Source organism: Misgurnus anguillicaudatus, chromosome 9, assembly GCF_027580225.2.
Source record: "Misgurnus anguillicaudatus chromosome 9, ASM2758022v2, whole genome shotgun sequence".
Lineage (NCBI taxonomy): Eukaryota > Metazoa > Chordata > Actinopteri > Cypriniformes > Cobitidae > Misgurnus > Misgurnus anguillicaudatus.
This window is the reverse complement of record NC_073345.2, coordinates 33,298,149-33,320,396: the sequence shown is the minus strand read 5'-3', so window position 1 is coordinate 33,320,396 and position 22,248 is coordinate 33,298,149. Positions and strand designations below refer to the sequence as shown.

At 37.3% G+C, this 22,248-nt stretch overlaps 1 protein-coding gene across 2 annotated transcripts in view; it reads left to right on the top strand.

Moving 5' to 3' along the window:
• cert1b (ceramide transporter 1b) overlaps window positions 1-22,248 on the top strand; it is a 47,865-nt gene that overhangs the window by 13,814 nt on the left and 11,803 nt on the right. For both annotated transcript variants that reach the window (XM_073871522.1, XM_073871523.1), the window contains exons 3-7: window positions 10,035-10,151; window positions 16,580-16,687; window positions 18,670-18,808; window positions 21,693-21,776; window positions 21,968-22,125. In XM_073871522.1, the coding sequence (XP_073727623.1) occupies window positions 10,035-10,151; window positions 16,580-16,687; window positions 18,670-18,808; window positions 21,693-21,776; window positions 21,968-22,125 (606 nt within the window). The remainder of the gene's footprint in view (window positions 1-10,034; window positions 10,152-16,579; window positions 16,688-18,669; window positions 18,809-21,692; window positions 21,777-21,967; window positions 22,126-22,248) is intronic.

Here is a 22,248-nt window from a genome sequence, read left to right as displayed (position 1 = left end):
TAAGGAATGTTTGTCCCCAAACCGATCAGAGGCCCCATTAACTTCTTTTTTTCCTACTATGAAAGTCAATGGGGCCCTGATCGGTTTGGTTACAAACATTACTCAAAATATCTTCCTTCATATTAGAAGAAATGTATACAGGTTTGTAACAACATGATTGTGAGTAAAAAATGATTAACTCTTTCACAGCCAGTGTTTTAAAAAAAAGTTGCCAGCCAGCGCCAGCGCCTTTCATGATTTTCACCAAAGTTTAATGCCTTCCAGAAAATGTTCTTCTTTGAATATATAAACATGCAATATACCAAATGAAAGAACAGACCCTCTGCTTTCAAACAAAAAAAACTTTCTTCCTACCTTCAGGGGTTCTTTTGTAATCAGCTTTTGAATATGGGTAGGTTTCTGCAAAAACATCACATTTTGAGCAAAAAGCTGAGATAATTCCATTTTTGTGACAGACTTTTCATAGAGATCCCATTCAGAGCGATCTTTAAAACAGACACGGACATGCAGCTGCTTCACATAGGGCAATACTTCCGGGTTTAAAAAGTTGCGGAAGGGCGCCACCTGGTGGATAATATCAGTATTGCGGAAAGACGGAAAATCTCGTCATTGGCGGGGAATCGTTTTCTCTTAATTGACGAGATATCTTGTCAATGGCGGTGAAAGAGTTAATGATAATTATTTTTGGGTAAACTCTCTCAGCAATTAAATAAATACTAGAATACAGGGTTCCCACCACTGATCTATATATATGACTGGATTGCGCATAGAACGGTTAACGTCACAGCGTGAGGTGAAGCCAGCGCAGAGCTCGAGCCGCCATCTTGGTATACCCAACAGGCAGAGGGCGTCATTGACTTCCAATCAAAATCATGTTTTAAATTCACCCGCTTTACAGCGTATCAGTCACGCAAGATTATTTTTAGGATATGTGTACGTAAATTAACTGTTAATTCTGGTGTTATTTGCAATGTTTATGTTTTAATCAGGCAGTAAAATGGATTTATAAAAAAACGTTAAGGTTAGTGCGTCTGCTGCATTCTGTTAATGACACGGGTATAAATAAAGTTTTGTTTGACATTCAGCTACACGGTCAGCGTTATTTCTCTAAATAAGTTTAGGTAACTTGTAAGTTTAGATAACATAAAACCAGCAAATGATTGCATGCACATACGGTACAAAGTATGATTATTTATTTAGATTTCAGAATGAGCACGTTTGTCATTAATACTGAATATGCTGCGGTCTGTCTGCTGATCTGATACTCTAATGAAGATGAATGTATAATAACTGATTTAAAACTAAAATGTACAACTTTCAGTAAATAACTATGTACATGCTTAAGACGTTTGTAATAATGTACAGGGTAACTTCACATATAAAAACGAAGACTAGTAAAGTGATGTTTTAGCATTAAAATCTGATCGCGTCCATTGATTTAATAGAATGTTTGGGTATACCAACATGGCGGCGCAGTGGCTTCACAGTTGTGACGTCATGCGCAATCCAGTCATTTATATAGATCAGTGGTCTCCACAGGTCATGGAATTTCTGGAATATCATGGAATTTATAAGATCTTTTCCAAACATTGAATCTCAGTGAATTATATATATTATTTTCAAGTCATGGAATATCAGGAATTTTTGTTTATTGGTTTAAATTTTAGTTTCCATTGATAAAAATGTAATTTGCTTGTTAACTTGTGATGTAAGGAATACCATTTCTGTGTCCAAGCATCCGCTGACTACAATTTAAACGGCTGTTTATTAGCACTTGGTTTCACGCGTCATTGGTTTCACGCGTCAGCATTGTGCACGCACTTGTGTTGGGCGATATGCCCCATTTTGAGTAGGGATATAAATCGGACAGTTCATTACAATTCGATACAAAATCAGTTTTCTCCGCCAGCGATGTAATTTTTGCCAATACATCACGATTGTTTAGATTTGATTAATTTATCTGTATTTTATATTGCGTGCCTAGTTAAGTAGTTACATTTTTACAATCTCTGTCCCAATTTGAACATTTACAACAACAAACTAACAAAAATACACTTCTTTTAAATAAAGAAAAAATTATAATGAGGGGCACAATAACACATAAAATCAAGCTTATGATGGCAACAGTCAAAGTCTTTCAGTGTTTTGTGCCAAAATTCACCGCTTTATTGCTGCATTGCAGTCACTTGCTGACGCTAGCAGATGAAAAAAACGTGCATTGGTTGAAATGCATAGATGGACATAAGGTCAAGGAATAAGCACGTTGAGAGCGTCAGAATTAAGGTACCTCAAATCGTTTTTTACGCGCGGCGTCGATGCATCGGATCGTTAGAAATAAAATCGATCTATCGATCCATATTGATGTATTGTTACACCCCTAATTTTGAAATCGCAAAGTGAAGCCCACAAACCCTCATGCGAGGAAAAGCACGCAATGTGCATATTAATGACAAACTAACAATAATAACCATCGGCAACTATCATAATGAAAGCCTGCTATCTGACGATCGTCAATATCGGCACAACCCTAGCGCGCACACGTCTCAGCAGCTTTAAAAGTATATTTACAGGACATTTACAAATTTAGGAAAGATGAAGAAATCATCTTTATCCATTTATACCAGAATCCAGAAAAAATTAAAAACGGAAAACACGGAATTTGAGAATAAATACAAAAATTAAACTGATTTCATAGAGCCCTAACTGATATCAGCAGTAATCCAATTTTTAGACGAGGAACTTATATAGCTATAGTGCAACATTATTTGACTGCTGCTGCTGTCTGGATGTGGACGGTACATAATGTTTCATTTGCATGTTGTTCTGCATAATGCGTTTATTATTATCCAATTACTGCGATACTGTAAACGGGACATTTAATTTAGTTGTTGATGCAGTGCTATAAATTTCACCGATCCCTGAGTCTCTCCTAATCGCTCCCTTTGCAGAGTTGTGACTTTGCACACGTAGGCCCGTATCTGCAGGGAGTGTATCTGTGTGTTTCTAGGAGCATGCTGAGAAGTAAAATGACTGTATCCACCCAGAACGTTTGAAGTTCAGTTTACTGAGAATTTCCAATAGTACTCGAAGCAAGAACCAAATATTTACACTGATTTTGTGCTCTCTGTCTCCTGAATGAGTGTTATGTTTTTGCATGTAGAATGCATTTATTACGCCTTACATAACTTAGTTTTTCGTGTCCTTGTGGGGACAACACACTTGATTTGAAAAGTTTGTGATTTTATTGTTGCAGTGCTAGCTGAGATGGCAACACGGTCGTCAACAGATGCCTGTCCTGTTTAACATCTGTGTTGATGTTTATCATTTGTGTCAGTGTTGTGAGATGTGTTTAAGGTTGTGTACAGGCATAGGCTGATTAATTGATGGTGCTTCTGGTCTCTCTCAGGTTAAGTCAGTGCCATAGTGACGACCCTTATGTTTATTTTAGTGTCTTTCTCAGTACTAGCAGTAACCCCCTACCAGCACCCCTGCATTTCCCATCTCAACCAGTGTCTCCGTTTTCCATTCCCAGAACCCACTTTAATGTTTTTCCCATGCACAGACCAGAATTATCTAGTATGAGACCCTGCTTATGCAGGGAACTACACTAACCTTTTCCACTGGTGGCACTTGCGCTACCAACTTTTTCAGTTACTGGCGCAAAATATGATTTGGTCGCACATATTTTTTTCAAGTTATATTAAGGCGCTCTGGTTAATAATGAACAATAATGAAACTGTATTGCATACAGATATGCTTTTTATTTTACTTGCCATCTTTTAAACCACATGCCGCCTTGTTTTCTTAAACGTTGCAGTCAGTGTTTCCCAAAGATCTGAAATTTACTTGGTGGTGGTAACCGGTAAAAAGGGCAATCATTACCCACTGACAAATAATGGTCTACTATACATATGACGAAGAACTAATAATGTGTGACACAACACAATACTTTGATTTATGGAAAATTAATATTAATTTCACATTATATTTGATTAATCTAAACACTCCAAACTTTCTTTGCCATTAACAAAGCTGAAACTGTTTGTCAAAGCACCACGAAAACACTTACTGTTTTTGCACTGATATATGAAGCAATTGATCCCTTTTATCAAACTCAATATAATACAATACTATGTATAGTATATTAATAGACAGTGCAGGTCTATAGATTATAAATGTGACTGATGTTATAATTTCTATTAAATAGGCACTTTTACTGCTTCTGCTCTATCTTTCTATTTCTCTCTTGCCGATTTAAAAAGCTTAATCCACTTATTATTTCAATAATATTATTCCACTTATTTTATTTTCAAATGTACTTGCTGTCCCGGTGAGAAACTTTACATTGCTATGCTCGTTTAGTGCAATGGGCTTGACATTAGCACTGCTTTTTTGCTACAATCTGTGCAAACTTAATATGGATATGGTTTTAGAAAAGATATGGTTTATTAATAATAAGATTATTAAAAACATGTGAGAAAGAAAACGCAGCGCGTGGTCGTAACAAGAACCATCGCCATAGAAACCGGAGGCACGCTAAACTGCACTCGAGCTTTAGCGCGGTAGCGCTCATGGCCGTTTTCCGATCGACTCGGGTTATAAAATCAATATTAATCAGACTTGGGACCCAAAGTAAATAAACAAGGACCTAACCGGACCCGACAGACCATTTAAAATATAAACCCGGAACCATACGGGTCCCGCGTCCTCAGTGAAGAAAGACCTCTGCTTAAGTTCAGAAACATGGAAGACACTGCGCTTGCGTCGCGTCGCACCCAATTCATTGAGAAACAGCTGAGCACGCAAACGCACACTGATGGGGAGAGACACGACGTGCTTTCACGCAAAATGAAGCCAACGTGTTGATGGCTCAGAGCACGTTATAAAACGTATTCTTAAAATCCACATTTATGTTTTAATAAATGCTCATAGTAAATCATAGCATATTGTCTAAAACATTAGGTAGCACATTTGCGACCCATTAAAAATTAGGGTCGCAACGGCAGTTCAAAAGGTCGCATATGCGACCATTTTGGTCGCAGTGTAGCTCCCTGGCTTATGGTCTCCATGCCTAAATGTAAGCACTCTTAAATTTAAGCTGTCATTTTCAACATCATAACAGCCATTTATTAAGTTTCAACTTCTGACTATCTCATGGCATACTCACCTATGCGTAGCGCATTGTACCTGATTATGTTTGACCCCCAAAGTCTGGTTTGTTTGAGTAGTGTGATACCCGTAAAATTGTCAGACAGGCTTCTGTGTGAAAGCAAACACATCCTGTAATTTGAGGACCTAGTAACATTTCCGTAACATTCCCGGATGCAGAAACAATGTCATAAGGGGCATGCTGTAGTGACGATGCGTGTTATCGGAACAATGAAGTTATGTTTTAGTTCTTACAGTCACAACGAGAAATGTCTGCAAACTGGACTGAAGCAGAACTCAGGGAGCTCGTCACTATCCCAGGGTTCCTACGGGGTTTGGAAAAGTATGGAATTTTGAAATGAAAATCGTGTAGGAACCCTGCTATCTGCGCTGAAGCCGCGGGGAAAAACGACCAGGTCAGGGCTCAAAATTAACTTTTTTATTTGGTAGCACTGGTGCTCCCAACTTTAAAGAGTTAGGAGCACCAGCAAAAATTTAGGCGCATCCATCCAAAAATTAAAAAGCACCACAACTACAATGTAAATGTTAATAGATTTATTTTATTAAAAACAAAACACCACTACCGGGCTTTACACATCCTATGGCCAGCATTTAAAAGTTGGTCTTCTATTTTATTTTATTTTTTGCTGCATAAATTCCTAAATTAATACCCAAATGCTGTTGAAATAGTATAGCAGCAATAATAATTTAACAATTACAGGTAACATGATTAAGATTACAATAAAAAATCTTGCAAACACGTAAAACACTGATTAATTGTGACATTACAAAAGTGACATATAGAAGGCTAATATATATTGGTATTGATAACTGCATTACCAGGATGCTTTTACTACTAGATAGGCAATGTTTTAAAAAATACAACAAAAACATACCATCAGCATTGTCGTATTCCACAGCAACATGGACCACAAGGATGTTTGTCGAATGTCCATTCACCAGCGCATGCGCACATACACCATCAAACACACTTTGACAGACAGGTCGGTGTCTCCATCAATAATAAACACATTTGTCATGACACGTCTTGTGTTTTTGGCACTTTCGCCATGTTAAAGCAAGGTACGTCTGGCGCTTAAAATGTTTTGATTCCGCCATTAACGCCGTTTTACAGGTTTTACAGTAAGTTACATTTTCATAGCGGAGACACTCGAAATCTTTAAGCCACTCTCTCTGAAAGGTTTAACGTCAACTCGTATTTTCCGGTGGTGGAGTTACATTTGAATCCGGATCGTCGTCAAAAAATACATTAATAAACTTGGCTGTAATCGGCTCGCTCTCGTCATGCTCGCGACGCGTTCGTCTTTTCACATTTTCGCGCTTCACGGCAACAAGGAATGAGTGACGCTCATATTAACCAATCTGCGGTCTTCATTAAACGCAAGAACTTAATGGTGAAATTTGATTGGTTATGTATCGTTGGAGAGAACACTGAACCTGGGACAGCGCCAGCACGCAGGATCACCATCAACTCGCATCACAACAAAATGGGCAGTCGCACAAATGCTCCCAAATATATTTTAAGGTCGCACAGATTAAATTTCGGTCGCATATGCGACCAAAATGGTCGCAATTTCGAGCCCTGCAGGTGCAGGACTTTAAACATGTCATGTGTCTTTACGGTATCTGTGTGAATGCACACACCGTTTCCGGAAAAGCATTGGCAGTGTGAATGAACCAAAAATCCCGGATGCATTTTCTGTGTGTTTTTTGTAATATCTGTGTAAAAAGGGCTTTGCAGAAAAGGTGGTCTGTTATACGGCTGAGTTTGATGTAATGATGACGTAAGCTACTTGTGTCCGGATCATAAAGTGTAGTGTTTGTGCAGACCAGCAGGGGAGAAGGGAGTGGGGACAATCACGCTCAGATATGTTTTGGTAGAGTTAAAAACAATGTGCGTACACCATTAGATCTGGGTCTTTCAGGATTTGAGAGATTCACATTAAATCTAGTAATCGTTTAAAGCATTTGTAGTTTTTACTTAGAGGCGCAGCTCAATAATGTTTTAAAAGCTCTTTGTTTTGATGGTGTTTTGTTGTTGTGGTTTTGTGGTGTGATACGTCAGCATCCCTTCAGATGTGAGTGATTATTTTCAGGCCTTTAGCCGCGCACACAGTCTCATTAAAACTTGACTCAGATTAACCTCTCCCATTCATCATCTTATGTGCATTCATATTGTGATTTAGTATCCAGTTTTGTCTGAGATCTGAGACCAGGTGTTTTTAATACTGCTTGTGTTTTCGAATGCTCCATCTTTCTGTCTATAGAGTCAGATATGTCTCATACTGTTTATTTTAAAATGTATGTTGTAACCAACTTAATACACATCACACAGTCGTTTATATAACTTAATTAAATAGTCAGTACGTACAGTTCAGTACAGTTACAATACATACCTTGGTTAGTAAACCACGGTTTTCTGTTTGGTTCTGATGACATCGCCCATTAAAGTGTTTAAAGTGTAACCCCAGGGCTCCAGGCGGCATCCAAATGGTGCCATTTTGCCACCAAAATTTAAGAGTGTGCCACTGAATTTTACATCCAGTCGCACATGTGACACTGAATTTGAAACAGCACATTGTACTTTCTGAATCTGTCATTAAAGTATTTATTAGTAATACAGTGGAAATTTGTAGAAATGTGAATATTTGGTAAGCATGTTGATTTTTGGTGTGTGCCCCTAAATGTTCTGGTTGCGCCCCTAAAATTTTCAGTTGGGGGCCACTGTGCTCCTAGTGAAAAAAGTTAGTCTGGAGCCCTGAACCCTAAACACATTTTAAGAGATTTAGGCTGTGGTTATATCTCATCTAGCCGCTGTTTTCATCCTTATTCTACTTCCAAATCTAATCCTAAACGTTCCGAATGAGGATGCGATTGTCCACGATAGATATGTTTTATATGCTGCGCGTCACGCTGTCAGGACCGGAGCGCATCCTCATAGAAAATACACATATTTCTGTAACGGCAAAGAGAGTAATCCAAATTTGCGCGTAGCACATGAGGAACGGGTTATAAAAATGCTCGCACTGCGTAAAAATAGTCTCTAATTACAGCCGCATTCAGTAGCCCTGTGATGACAAAGGTAAACAGAAAGATCTGTTGATAAGATTTGAGTGAATTTAGCTAAATTTAGCGAATACCGGGCCATTCAATGCTGTTATCTGCCGATGCCGATCGATCGGAGCATCCCTAATTGTTATGTATTATAAAAATAACTTGAGCTTTTTTCTATGGATCAGCATCATTTCAGGATAGATCTTTTGCTGGTTCATGTACAGTTAAAAAAAAAATGCGTGACCGCTTTTAATGCGTTTACACTGACAGACACTTTAAGGAGTGTAAATGATGGCTTCGCACCGGGAGCTGACTATCAGAATAGAAAAGTCAAAGAGCAAACAAACAAAAGTTTAATTGAAAGTAAGTTGTATATGAACTGTCTGTATCTTCTAAGTTCTGCTTTAATTTTGTCCATACATCGTTTTAGTTTTTAAATAATGAATATATGTTTATTTATAGAAAAGAATTACACAGTTTTTTGAACAAAGGATGTATTCTGTCGTCTTATCAGTTAGTCTGATAACTTTCAGTAGCAGCTGATTTGTGTATATTTTTGCATATGTAAGGTATTGCAATACATAATATGAATATATCTATAGCCTACTGATAATACTGTAAACTGGTTCAATGGGGGAAGCCTTTTCATACCAGCTAAAATAATAAAAATAAATTACATTAATGTTTATTTGCTTGGGTAATAAAGGGGTGGTTTCCCGGACCTGTTGTGAAGTCTATTAACAGACTAAAATGCATGTTTGAAAGGTCTCATCTGAAAACAGCTTGCACGACATATATTAAAATATATCAGTGCCACTGTTTTGTTATGGGATGCACAGCAGTATTGTTTTTTGTAATCTACCGTATTTTTCCATCTATAAGCTGCGTTTTTTTTTCATATATTGGCTGGTACTGCGTCTTATAGTCAGGTGCGCCTTATAAGTCATTCTGAATTAATTTTGACATTTATGAGGCAAGAGAAAACATTACAGTCTACAGCCGTGAAAGTCCGCTATATGCTGCTCCTGTATTTATGAAATTCAATGGATTCAGTAATGTGGAATGACGAGTATGCAAACTTTACACTAGTTGGATTGTTCGGTTAATTTAGACTATTTAACCTTCTAGGTAAGTAGCAAAATACAGCGGTTATGAATAAACTTTACAAGCGAGCGTATTAATAATGTCTCGTATACAAGAGGGTGCTAAGTTTAGCCAAAGTTGGCTGACTCCCCGCTAATCATTATACATATTTTTTATTATCGTGAAAATACATGAAAAAGGCAATATCTTAAGCCATTTCCTTGAGTAAATGGTTCTTCTTCTTCTGCGGGCCATATTGAGTTTCTGCACGAGAGCGCCCTCTGGTAACTCATTGAGAAGCATAGCAAGCATCTTCGGCCAGTTTATCGGCTCATCCCTATAAATGCTGAATAAAAAATTAAAGTAAAAAGTTTGGCTGCAGTAAATCAGAGTCGAGTTTGACTCCTCATCTGGATTTGATAGAGTAGTGTACGGTCGCCTGAGACAAACATCTGGCAATAATACCAGAAACACACACTCCCACTTACAAAACACACTTAAATACTTTCTGTGTGTGTTTTCAACGGTAAATATCTCACATGACTGGGTCATGGTTCTCTCTCTCTCTCTTTACTCCACTAGTTTAATCAATAACAGATTCAAATCCTTAGACTAGTTATTCACCCAAAAACCCTTTTTTACAAACAATTCTTGCATTTGTTTTTATTTTAAGGTCATACATTAGGTCATATATATCAACTTAAGTATTCTTTCTTTTTTCTCTCTAGCCTCACGAGTTTGATGAATGTCGGTTGGACATCAGTGTCAATGACAGTGTTTGGTATCTCCGGGCTCAAGATCCAGAACATCGGAACCAGTGGATCGACTCCATCGAGCTTCACAGGGCTGAGTTCTCTTAAAACACATCAAAGTTAAGACTACTGACATATAAAGTCCTGTTCGTGTTTGTATGCTGTCATTGACAAGCATTACATAAACCCTGTGCGCGTTGTTTGCTATTATCATTTTTAATGATTGAGAGCACGAGCCATTTGATATTTAAGATTAAATAAAACTTACAGCGAAGTTAAGGAACTTGACTCTTGTCGTCTATGTGATGCGACAGTTAGCACAAGACGAATGCTCTTGTTTTGTTTAATATAAAGTTTACATTGTGTTGTAAAAATCTTGATACGTACTTAATTCATAATAAGAACGTATTAGCACAATCTTTTTATTCAGCTATAATAATATAACACTATAAACAAAAATATATGTGATTTTATATACAAAATATAATTCTATCTTGACATACACATTGGTTTGATGTATTGTTTTTTATTGTAAGCCTTTAAAAAGTTATTATTTTAGATGCCATTTTGTATTATTTACAGCTTAAATTCTATGATATCTTTTTAAAACATTTAAAATCATTCCAGAAAAAGCAAAAAGTATGCGTACATTTGTTTAATATGATTTACAGAAATAAACAACTCTTAAAGACATTATTGCTAATAAAAATTAATTGAGAGACTTTTACCAGACTTTGCATGCGAAGAGAGAAAGGTCACGCTTTTTCTACTGGTCACATGTCTCCACGAGATATGAATTCGCAGGTCAGAGTTTACCAGACTTGAACTTTGGTACGCAGTGAAATGTAAAATAACTCGCATTTACGCTCTGAGGCATGCACATGCATATGTATGGAAGTCAGTGGAACGAAAAGTGTAGTGTGAGTACATTACTACTACCCAGCATGCACCCTGTCTCAAACAAGTCTTATTGTCTCAATATGCTGCTCATAGTAGGTTAGTTACCCAACCACAGACCTTGCTTATCCATAGATGTGAATAATAATGTCAAGTGATGAGAAGTTAGATATAAACAGGCTGAATCACACTCATAATCCGTCACAGATGGTCTTTTCTCTCTAAGTGACACACACAAACCACATGTCAGTTTAGGACAAACACTCAGTTGCACATAAAACACAATGTTAGTTGTGCACGGTGAACTATGTTTGACTGTCTCATAGTACATCGAACATGGGCGTGTACAGACACGCAGCCTTATTTCAGCAGGGACGTTCAATCTCACACATGCAGTAGATCAATACTAGCATGCGTGTGTGTTCATACCACTCACATAACAATAGTTAAAATACAAGAGAGAGAGAGAGAGGATGTGGGTGAGTATAAGCAACATAGGGTTGAATGTGTGGGGAGAAACCATTGTGGTAGATATCTAAAGAGCATGAGTGTATAAATGTTCAGAAAACATCTTCAGTTTTAAAAATGTTGTTGGAGTTCATGAGTATTTTCAGGTGGATGATGTTTATGGGTGCATGCAAAAGATGGCTTCTTGAATGTATTGAATATTGTGTAAAAATGTTGCCTATATCAAGCCAAGCTGTATCTCTGAGCTCTGGTGTGTACGTATATGTTTGCTTACTTCCTTTAGTGTTTGCTGAGTTTACACACATGTCATAAGGCCACACCCGGATCCACACCTCTTCTCAAACACACTTCCCCATCCGTTCATCCCTGTCTTGCCTTCGGGCCGACCCCTATATAATGACTCACAAACACATGGCTTTCCTCATGGTCTGAATCATTGCTGAAATTCTTTCCAAGGTCCATATTCCCTCTCTCTGTCTCTCTCACTAACTCTCTGTTTCTTGTCAGGGTTCAAAGGTAATAGTACAGCTTCACAGAGACATTTAAGCAGTAATGAGGTTAAAGGTGGTTTAAAAATATGTTTTATGTTCATTTACATGTGGACTCCAGTCATGGCCGTGGCCTAGAAAAAAGCTCTGTACGTGAAGTGGGTCACTTGCATGGTGGCTGCCATGCTTGGATCACATGACTGGGTTTGACACTTTAGGCTTGTTCGACTTTATGGGACGCCGCAAGGACCGACAGCCAGATGATGTCAAAGTTCCACAAGAGCGATTTAAAAGCAAACTCCTCTGTATGATCCCTGTGTCATTTCACTTTATTTATTATGACTCAACTTGTATACTTAAATGTTCAGATTTCTTTGTATAAATTCAATATTTGGCTTGATGGCTACATCTGGTGGAAAGTTTGTGTCAATAGCCCACTTAGAAATCCCTTTACTGATAAAAATGCTGATGTGTCAAATACTTATTTTCCCCCCTGTATATGAAAAAGAAAAAGCTCTCTATGTGAAGAGGGTCACTTGCATGGTGGCTGCCATGCTTGGATCACATGACTAAGTTTGACACTTTAGGCTTGTTAGACTTTATGCGGCGCCGCAAGAACTGACAGCCGGAAGTTCCACGAGAGCGATTTAAAAGTTTACTCCTCTGGATGATTTCGTGAATCGGTCTCGCGGTACTTTGACATCATCCGGCTATCGATTCTTGCGGCGTCGCATGAAGTCGAACAAGCCTAATGTCTGTGGATCCTTGAAGCTGGCTGCAGTAGATGTCATAAGCCCTGCCCTCTCCATGCAAACAAACGGGATAATTACACTTTCAATAAAATGTGTTTTTTGTCCTTTAAGGTGTATCTAAAGAAAAAGATGCACATGTAGATGCAGTGCATTGTAAGGTTAGGCAGGTGGTGATGGTTGAGTTATATACCAGTGGTTACCTGTGATCAGTTTATCTTGCTGCACCTTTACAAAAATCTGTGTCTGATGCTTGAGTAATATGAGAGATATATCATAGGGAGTGGATGATGGTGTTTGGAGGATCTGTCTGTTGTTGCAGATTGTAATTGTGTAAATCTAATCAGAGCTGTATTGTGTATCAGAGCTCTCATCACTTTCACTGTCTCTGATCTAATAAATGACAGTGCCACACACTCACATAAGGGCTATAAAAGAAATGACATGCACACTTGTTTTATCAGACTGTCTTTATTTAATCTCATGTCATCTCCTCTATGCAAGATCTATACTGCAGCTGTAAACTAAGCTTGCCGCACAAGCCCTGAAAAGTCAAAACATCTCGATCGCCCCCCAGTGACTGGTCTTAGTAAAGGTCATAAACCCCGCCTCCCCCATGTTATTCAATGGGACTTGAGACCAACTAAACAATTTAATTACACTTCAATTATCTTTTTTCAGAAGCTGGTTTCTCTCATTTACTGTAGTTTTTATCATGCTGATTTTAATTCAAGTGTTTGTTTTTAAAACAAGTTTGTTTTTAGTTCCTTATTTAATGCTATAAAACCGTGGTGTGACATCATGATTGACAGCTGTGAAATGCGCATTCTGCGAGGGTGGGCCTTGATTTCGCAGCTTTACTTCCTGCTCACTACTGCGCAGGACTGGTCTGAAAGCGCTACTGTGCAGACTCAAGACCCAAAATGTCAGCACCGTATTGGGACACTTGCGGCTTCAATTTTCACCAATGGAAGAGAGCGAACAGGCGTCATCCATCTTTTTCTACAGTCTATGCTGTAAACAGGGATGGAAACTACTCTCCACTTCACAGCGATGCCTTAGAAGAACCATTTCTTTCCTACCTTCTCATAATCCAGATAAAGTTTCTTTACTACAAAGAACCATTTTTTGAAACTTCAGATAAAGTAAAGATTCTTTATGGAACGATTCAGACAGAAATGGTTCTTCTATGCAATTGTGAAGCAACTTTAGTTTTAAAAGTGACTTTTAGCTTAATTTACAGTGTTTACAAAATTATTTTCCCAAATTGTTTTGTGAAGCAATGAAAGAATCACTTGAAATGGACACTAAGGCTGGATTTACACTGCAAATCTTGAAGACCAATTCCAATTTGTTGCCTGTTTTTTTTTTTTGACGACTTGCTTAAATAATATTTTAAAAATGACTTTAATCTAATACAGTCATTTACACTAAACAATTCAAGGTAGACATACTGACCCGGAATGCATGTATACGATTTATTTCTACATATCTGTGCGCTTTTTTCTGCTTAAACATTCGTTAGTCATATCCCATCTGTGAGGGGAAAAAATCGGAATTGAGTCACTTCAAACATGGAAGTTTGCGCAATACAAATGATTTTTTATTCAAATTTTGACTCTATCAGGCCGCCAGTGCCACTTCAAACATGGAAGTTTCCGCAATACAAAAGATTTTTTATTCAAATTTTGACTCTATCAGGCTGCCAGTGCCGCACTGATTCGCGACATTTACAGTACATTAAAAAAATTAGGATAGATGAAGAAAAACAGCGGATTGTTTGTAGTGGAGTGTCCTGTCATATGCAGACTGTCTGCGCGGTCTCAAATGTTGCGGACCCTCCTGATGACAAAAATTACATCGTGGATGGCGCACATAAGCCTTTATAAGCCACACCTTTAGCCTACATACTTGCTTACATGAGTGTAAAAATGTTAGTGTCTGTCGTCGTTTTTATTACTGGGATTAATGATGAAAGATGTGTTATCTCTCGGTTTTTAAACTCTTAATGTCTTGTCAGTAAGTTGCGCTAGAAATCGGCTAACGCATGTTGCAGTAAGACTACTGTTTGCTGTTTAGTTGTGGCCCGGTTAGCTTACATACTTGCTAACATAATTTGTCGCTGTTATTATTGCTTGGATTAATGATGAATGATGTCTATTGATGTCGGTTTTCAACATCCAAATTTTTTGTTAGTAAGTCATGTTAGCACTAGGTCAATGCATGTTGCACTATTGGTGGACTATGCGGAGACTGTGTCAGTTGACCAATTAACCAATTAGAGCAGAGTAGGCTACCGCAAGGTGGGGTTAATGCTGACTGAACCTTTGAATGGCTTTTAGGAAGCTTAGAAATTGTACCTGACTGGCACACACACATATCCTCTCTCTCTCTCTCTCTCTCTCTCTCTCTCTCTCTCTCTCTCTCTCTCTCTCTCTCTCTCTCTCTCTCTCTCTCTCTCTCTCTCTCTCTCTCTCATGTGTAACTACAAGATTAGATTTATTGATTCAGTGTATGTGCTTTGTGATATGATGTTATCGTTGTATAGCAGCAGTCGCTGAGATTATTGATTTGTGTAATTTAGACACAGTCTGGTGTTCTTGACCTCTGATTGGTTGGTGTAGGCATTACCAATGTCATGGTCACAGTTAAAGTGTGTTTGATTGGCTGGAATCAGTGTAGTACTGATCTGGGTTTAGTTGACACACTTGAAGTATTATTCTCTGCTTTTATCCTATAGTAACCCTTAGATTCAGTCGCAAATCAATGCAGAAAGCTTATCGACGCCATCTACCGGTAGAAATGCTTTTGTACATTGTAAAGATGGTGGAATAGATAACACATGTAATGAATGAGGTTATATGAACCATGATTAAAAGCAAGAGTTAGATATTTCTACACAAAGGTAATTATAAATAAAAAAATGAGAAAATCTTGCTGTATGAACGAGATGGACTCTTATCTGTTTAAAATTAGAATGATATAAAACACATAAAAATGTGTGTGTTTGTTGTGTATATGCTTTTATCTACAGTAAAACTTTATTTGGTTGTTTTTGTGTTTTTCTTTCCCTCTGGTCTGTGTGTTCAGTATGCTAGTACAGAACTGGACTAACAGGACTGATCTCTGATTCATTTGTTTAGTTTGACTGGATTTATTCCAGCATGTGTAACATCAGAGGGGAAGTAGATAAGTTTGAATAATGACTTCACGATCAGATTTCGTCCCATCTGTCAGGCTTTCTGGTTTAGTATCGTTGTGGTGCGTTTTGTAATGAGATTATGGAAAGCTCTGGTCATCAGGGTGTGTTTAACATTTATTTGTACATGGCCACAGGAAGAGACCGTAATCTGTCCTGCGTTTGTGTTATTATTATGTTCTACTTGAGAGACTCATGGGGATTCACTCTCTGTGCGCGTTTATGTTTCTAAAAAAAAAAACTCAAGACACTATTTTGAGCTTCTGTAAGTTCTGTTACTCATGAAATGAGCCAAAGGAGAACACTCCGAGTCATTTACAGTAAAGACTTCAAGGAAATTTTATAGGTCAGACATATAAGTAGGTTATGTTAAGTTTAAAGGGGTCATATTATGAGATTTTTGACCAAATTTTTTTATAAAATAAATTACCAAAAAAAATTAATTACCAAAACAAAGTTACTGGGTTGTTATTTGTCACATTTTCTGGGTTGAGTTATAGCACTTAAACATGGAAAAGTCAGATTTTCACCCTATGACCTCTTTAAAACATGGCTATATTTGAGTTTCACCTCTTGTAAATTACTTAGGCAATTATATTCAGTGGTATTTTTATAATGGTCACGATCCCATATAATGGTTAACTTACTAACCTTCTGTATATGTTTTAATACTTATTGCTCTTTTGGTTTGACACACTTATCTTCTCACTCTTTTTCTAGGCTGAGTCTGGTTATGGTTCTGAGTCCAGTTTAAGGAGACATGGCTCAATGCTCTCTCTCACGTCTGCCACTAGCGGTTATTCAGCCACTTCCACTTCCTCATTTAAGGTAAGATCAATCATGTCCTACCTGGAGGCACGGCCACGCCCTCTGGCATTCGCTTTTGAAGGTTTTTATTTCAATGAATATCGTGCTCCTCTATAGCTCAGTGGAAGAGCATTGTGTGTCAAGAGTTCAAACCCAAAGAACACACATTTTGATAAAAATGCATACCTTTTGTAAAGCCCGCGATACACTGCGCGATTTTTGGCTGTCCTAGACGAAAGAGTTGCCATTGTGAAACAATGGGCATGATTTTTGTGATTGTGGCTCTTAATCGGTGGTCCTATGTCGTGCAGTGAAAGCGGTTCAAAGATGGCCGTTTTCCCGGACTTGCATCCAAAGATAGCCTACAATAGTTTTCTGACAGTGTCAGAAATTCACCATGATCAACGCACACTGATTAATCGCGATTAAATAAAAGTGATTTTTTGCATAGTATATGAGTGTGTGTTGTGTGAAATTATTATGTATATTTAACCACAAACACTTACATATATTCATTTCAGATTTTTTAAATATATCTTTTTTTATTTATATAGAATATATAAAAATATCAATAAATATATATAAACATGTAAATGTTTCTTAAATACATACATGAATTTGTGTGTATTTATATATACACATAATAATTGCACACACTTGTATATTATGCCAAAAATCTTTTTTATTATGTATGCGATTAATCCTTTACTAGGATGGTAAAAATTTTGCAGTGTATCGCAGGCTTAATGCACTGGAAGTCTGAATAAAGTCTTAAAAGGCTACATCTTTCTTGTAATATAACGGGATTCATTAAAGTTTCTTAACATTTTATTAGGTAGATATTCTGTATTCACAGACATTTAGTATATAGGCCTTTTAATAATGACTACTTGTCCTATGATGTCTGATGCACAATGACAGAGATTACTGATGTATCTACTGATATGATAATAATTAATTAATTAAGTTTAAGAAAATATTGATACATGTGAGTATTAGCAATACTTAAAAAAAACTGCAATACTGTAGGGCTGCAAACCAATTTTTTTTAGTGTGCACTCTATATAAATTTTTTATATATATATATAATAATGAGTGAGTATTAGGAATACTTATATAAATATATATAGTTTTAAATAAATAGTTTTTTAAAATTATCTGTGAATGTGTGTGTATTTATATATACAGAATTATTATACACAGTACACACACATATATGATGTAAACAAAAAACGATTAGTCATGATTAATCGTTTTGCAGCCCTACAATACTGTATGATTGAATTCCAAAAAAGCAATATTGATATGTTTTTTTAATAAAACCATACAAGATTCATGCCTGTTGTTTCGTTTGGAGTTTACATCCCGACCACTAAATAGCATTCTTCTTATGAACTTTGAACCACAATTTTTTTGCATATGTATATCCAGGGCTCAACATTAAGGACTGCCCGGTGGCCCAGGGCAAGCAGGAGAGACGTTCGGGCCAGTAAAAAGTATTGTCACTTGCCCGATCGGGCCAATGCTTCACCCTCAGTCACTAAAATATATTTTCATCAATTAATATTATTTAACATCTTGGAAGCAGACATTTACTTGGGTAAAACACGACGAAAGTTTGCTGTCAGTTTAAAGGTAAAGCAGAAAAGTTGGGAACTTTTTTTGTTGGAACATGTCTGTTGTATATATATATATATATATATAGACACAATTATATTTGACTTTTGAATTATTATTTTTAAATATGTGACACTGACTTTTTTTTATTGGGACCAAAATTTTGGCAGGGCAAGTGAAAACCTGAATCACTTGCCTGACGGGGCCAGTATAAAAAATTATTTGCGTTGAGCCCTGGTATCATAACATATCGCAAGATTTTTGTGGACACACAGCCCTAATAATATTATTTACAATGTCATTTACAGATGTTCTTATCCAAAACAACTATTAAATGAATTTGTAATCAATGTAGTTTTACATTTTGTTTTGTTTTTTACACACAGAAGGGTCACAGTCTACGAGAGAAGCTGGCAGAGATGGAGACGTTTCGAGACATTCTGTGCAGGCAGGTGGACACATTGCAGAAATACTTTGATGGCTGTGCTGATGCTGTGACTAAAGACGAGCTGCAGAGAGACAAGAGTGAGTCCACACACACACATCAGACCAAAAGCAGGAGTGATCTGGATATTAATATGAGTCAGAGCAAAGTAATTCTACTGATAGACATGTTTGAACAACAACAATCCTTATTCAGACTCCAGCAACATCCACATTCCTCTGCATGCCTGCCATAACTCATTCTGTCTCGCTTCTCTAAACCAGTGTTTCCCAACCTTTTTCTTTGCCACACCCCCTTCACCCAAGTACATACAGCCGCGTAAAAAAGTAAAGAACCACATCATCATTTCTACATGTTTTACGACCATTTTTGTTTGCCGTTTGTTGAATTCCAACAAAAGCAAACCTCATGAGTGACATAAAGTAACCCAACAGCAAATGTTAAAGACATTAAAGATGTGATTAAAAATTAGGGTTATTCCAACAAAAAATAATATTTCTGAAATGTTCCTAAAGTACATGTAAAAACTTTTTTTTGTTTATTTAGTTTCTCTGCAGTATTTAAGATCTGAAAACACTATTTTTTGTTTATTGGAACAAGTTTTCCCAATTTTAATTTTCAGTAAATAAATGCATATAAAAAAAAATTTTATTAGGAACTTGGCAGAAATGTTGTCGGTAGTTGGCAGAATGAAACAAATATGATAATTTTACTCAAACACATACCCATAAATAGTAAATGTTTAAATAATCTTGAAATGGTCTCTTAATTTTTCCTCGGTTGTGTATGACAATCTGAACCCCCAAACCTTCTACATCTGATTTTACTGTTATAATAACTATTTTACATGCAAGAATATTTAACTACCTTATCTTGAATGTGTTAGCATATAATTCAAATAACGTAAAATATTTTTTATAAAATTATTATTACATTTTATGCATCTTTATTTGAGCTCAAAGCATATTGGATCATGCGACCTCCCCCCTTCTGTATGCTCTGGCGCCCCCCTAAAGCTGCATTGAGACTAGCAGCGACTAGCAGTAGCAGAGAGATGCAATCTCATTGATTTCAATGGAAGCTTGGCGACTTCTAGCGACACGAGCAAGATTGAGCATTGGCGACAAAATGGGGCCGTGTCTTGTTGCAGGACAAAGTTGAGGAAAGCTTAACTTTATGCAAATAATGAGCGACTACCAATGAGAGCCAAGCAGTGAAATTCACGCTATCCGTGTCTGGTCAGTTACTGGATTGGATGGTACTCATTGTTTATGACAACCAGATTTAGAAATGCCTCCTTACGACCTCATTAAAAGAGATGGGCGTTACACAGCGAGAAAGTCGCTGCTAGTTTGAATGCAGCTTAACTTTTTCCCTGCCAACGTTTTTTGCCAGACAGTATTTTTTTTTTGATTTTCACAAAAGTGCCTTTAATGCCTTCCAGAAAATGTTTTTTTTAAAATATATAAACATACAATATACAGGGTTCCCACAGGTCCTTGAAATGCTTGAAAGTTTGTGAATCTGGGAAAAAAAATTCAAGGCCCTTGAACGTTTTTGAAAATATACATACATAGATACAGGTCATTGAAAGTGCTTGAATCTATTTTACGCAAGAAGTTTTCTGAAAAAAATCCATATTATTCCCTGTGTAGTGTAGGATAATTTCATAAAAATTCTAGACTTTTTAAGCACACGTGCTAAACTGTTCGCTTTAAATGCTTATATCCCCTGTATGCGAATGTTGATTCATACCAAAATGCTTTTTTGCATAGTTGTGTTTTAAACATGAAAACGTCTCTGGTTAAGTATGTAACTGTTGTTCCCTGAGAAGGGAACGAGACGCTGCATCTCCCTTGTCATACTTCCTGCATCCATGTAACGCCATCTTTGCAATATTTCAGATAGCGATATACTTCCTGGCTCCCGCGTCATTGTTGTAAAGCCTCACCATTGAATTTGATGTATACATGCAGACGCACTTACCCCTAAAGTGTCACTGTAGTGACGCAGCGCGAGTTCCCTTGAAAGGGAACTGTAACAATATATCTTAAAAGTTAACACAATGTAACCTTGCTCTCACTTGAAATGTGTCCCGACATTTAGTCCTTGAATTTGAGGGTTTTGGACCTGGAAAGTTCTCGAAAGGTCCTTGAATAAGAAGTTAACTAGGTTGTTGGAACCCTAAATATATATTAAATGAAAGAACGGACCCTCTGCATTCAAACTAAAACAAATTTCATCCTACCTTTTTGTTCTCTTTTTATTACCTCTCAAATATGGGTAGGTTTCTTCAAAAATACCTAATTTTGAGCAAAAAGGCTGAGATAATTGAATTTTTGTGAAGGACTTTTAAAAGAGATTAAGAGAGTTTTTACTGTTTGACCGTAAGGGTTGCTTCCGGGTTTTATAAGTTGGGTAAGAGCGCCACCTGGTGGATAATAGCGAAAATAAAGATTGCTGGAAGAATGCGTCATTGGCAGGGAAGCGTTTTCTTATGATTGACGGGTTAACTCGTCAATGGCGGGGAAAGAGTTAAAGGGGTCCCGGACCTCAGGTTGGAAAATTTTGCTTTACATTTTTGCCAAAGTATAATAACATTAAATATACATATACTGTATATACACATTAAAAATGATCTAACTTTCACTCTGCCTATCTTCCTCCGTCTTTGTCTGTCTGTCGGCCTTTCTTTCTCGATCCATGTGTTGTTGCAGCACAAGGCCCCGTTGATTCACACCAATAATCAACTACTTCTTTTGTTTGTTTCAGCCCCCCCTCCTCTTTGTCTTTCTCTCTTTTACCTTTCTCTCTCTCTCTCTGTCTATCTCTCTCTCACATCCCGTGTTGTGTGATACAGTATGTGTCTACAGTAGACTCTCAGTATGTGAGTGGGCCGATCTCAGTACCACCTACCACAGGCCATGAGTTCATAATGACGTGTGTGTTTTTTTTCTCTCTCAGTCGTAGAGGATGATGAAGATGACTTCCCTACCACTCGCTCCGATGGAGAATTTCTGCATAACAACAACGGCAGCAAAGAGAAATGTAAGTTTGTGCGTGTGATGTGTGTGGAGCTAAATTGTTTGCTGAGAGATGCTTCAGGTTCTGAAAGTGAATTTTGATGAAGTTCCTGCCAAACAGATCGCTTTTGAATGCTTATCATAGATCAGTAATATTTAATTCTACCCTTGACATTTACTCTGAGTTGTAATGGATTTCTCTTCTCATCTCATCAGTATTCCAAAGTCTGAGTCATAAAGGCATTAATGGGATAGATTTTAAAGGAGAGGCCATCACATTTAAGGCGACCACGGCGGGAATCTTGGCCACGCTTTCTCATTGCATCGACCTGATGGTAAAGAGAGAAGACAGCTGGCAGAAGAGACTGGATAAGGTAAGTCAGAGGAGGATGCTAGTTCTCATACCAAAGTGATAAGTTGCTCACTGTGCAAAAAATTCTAAACAAACTTACAAATATTTTTAAAATACTTTTTTAAAAATACGTTTACACCTTTAG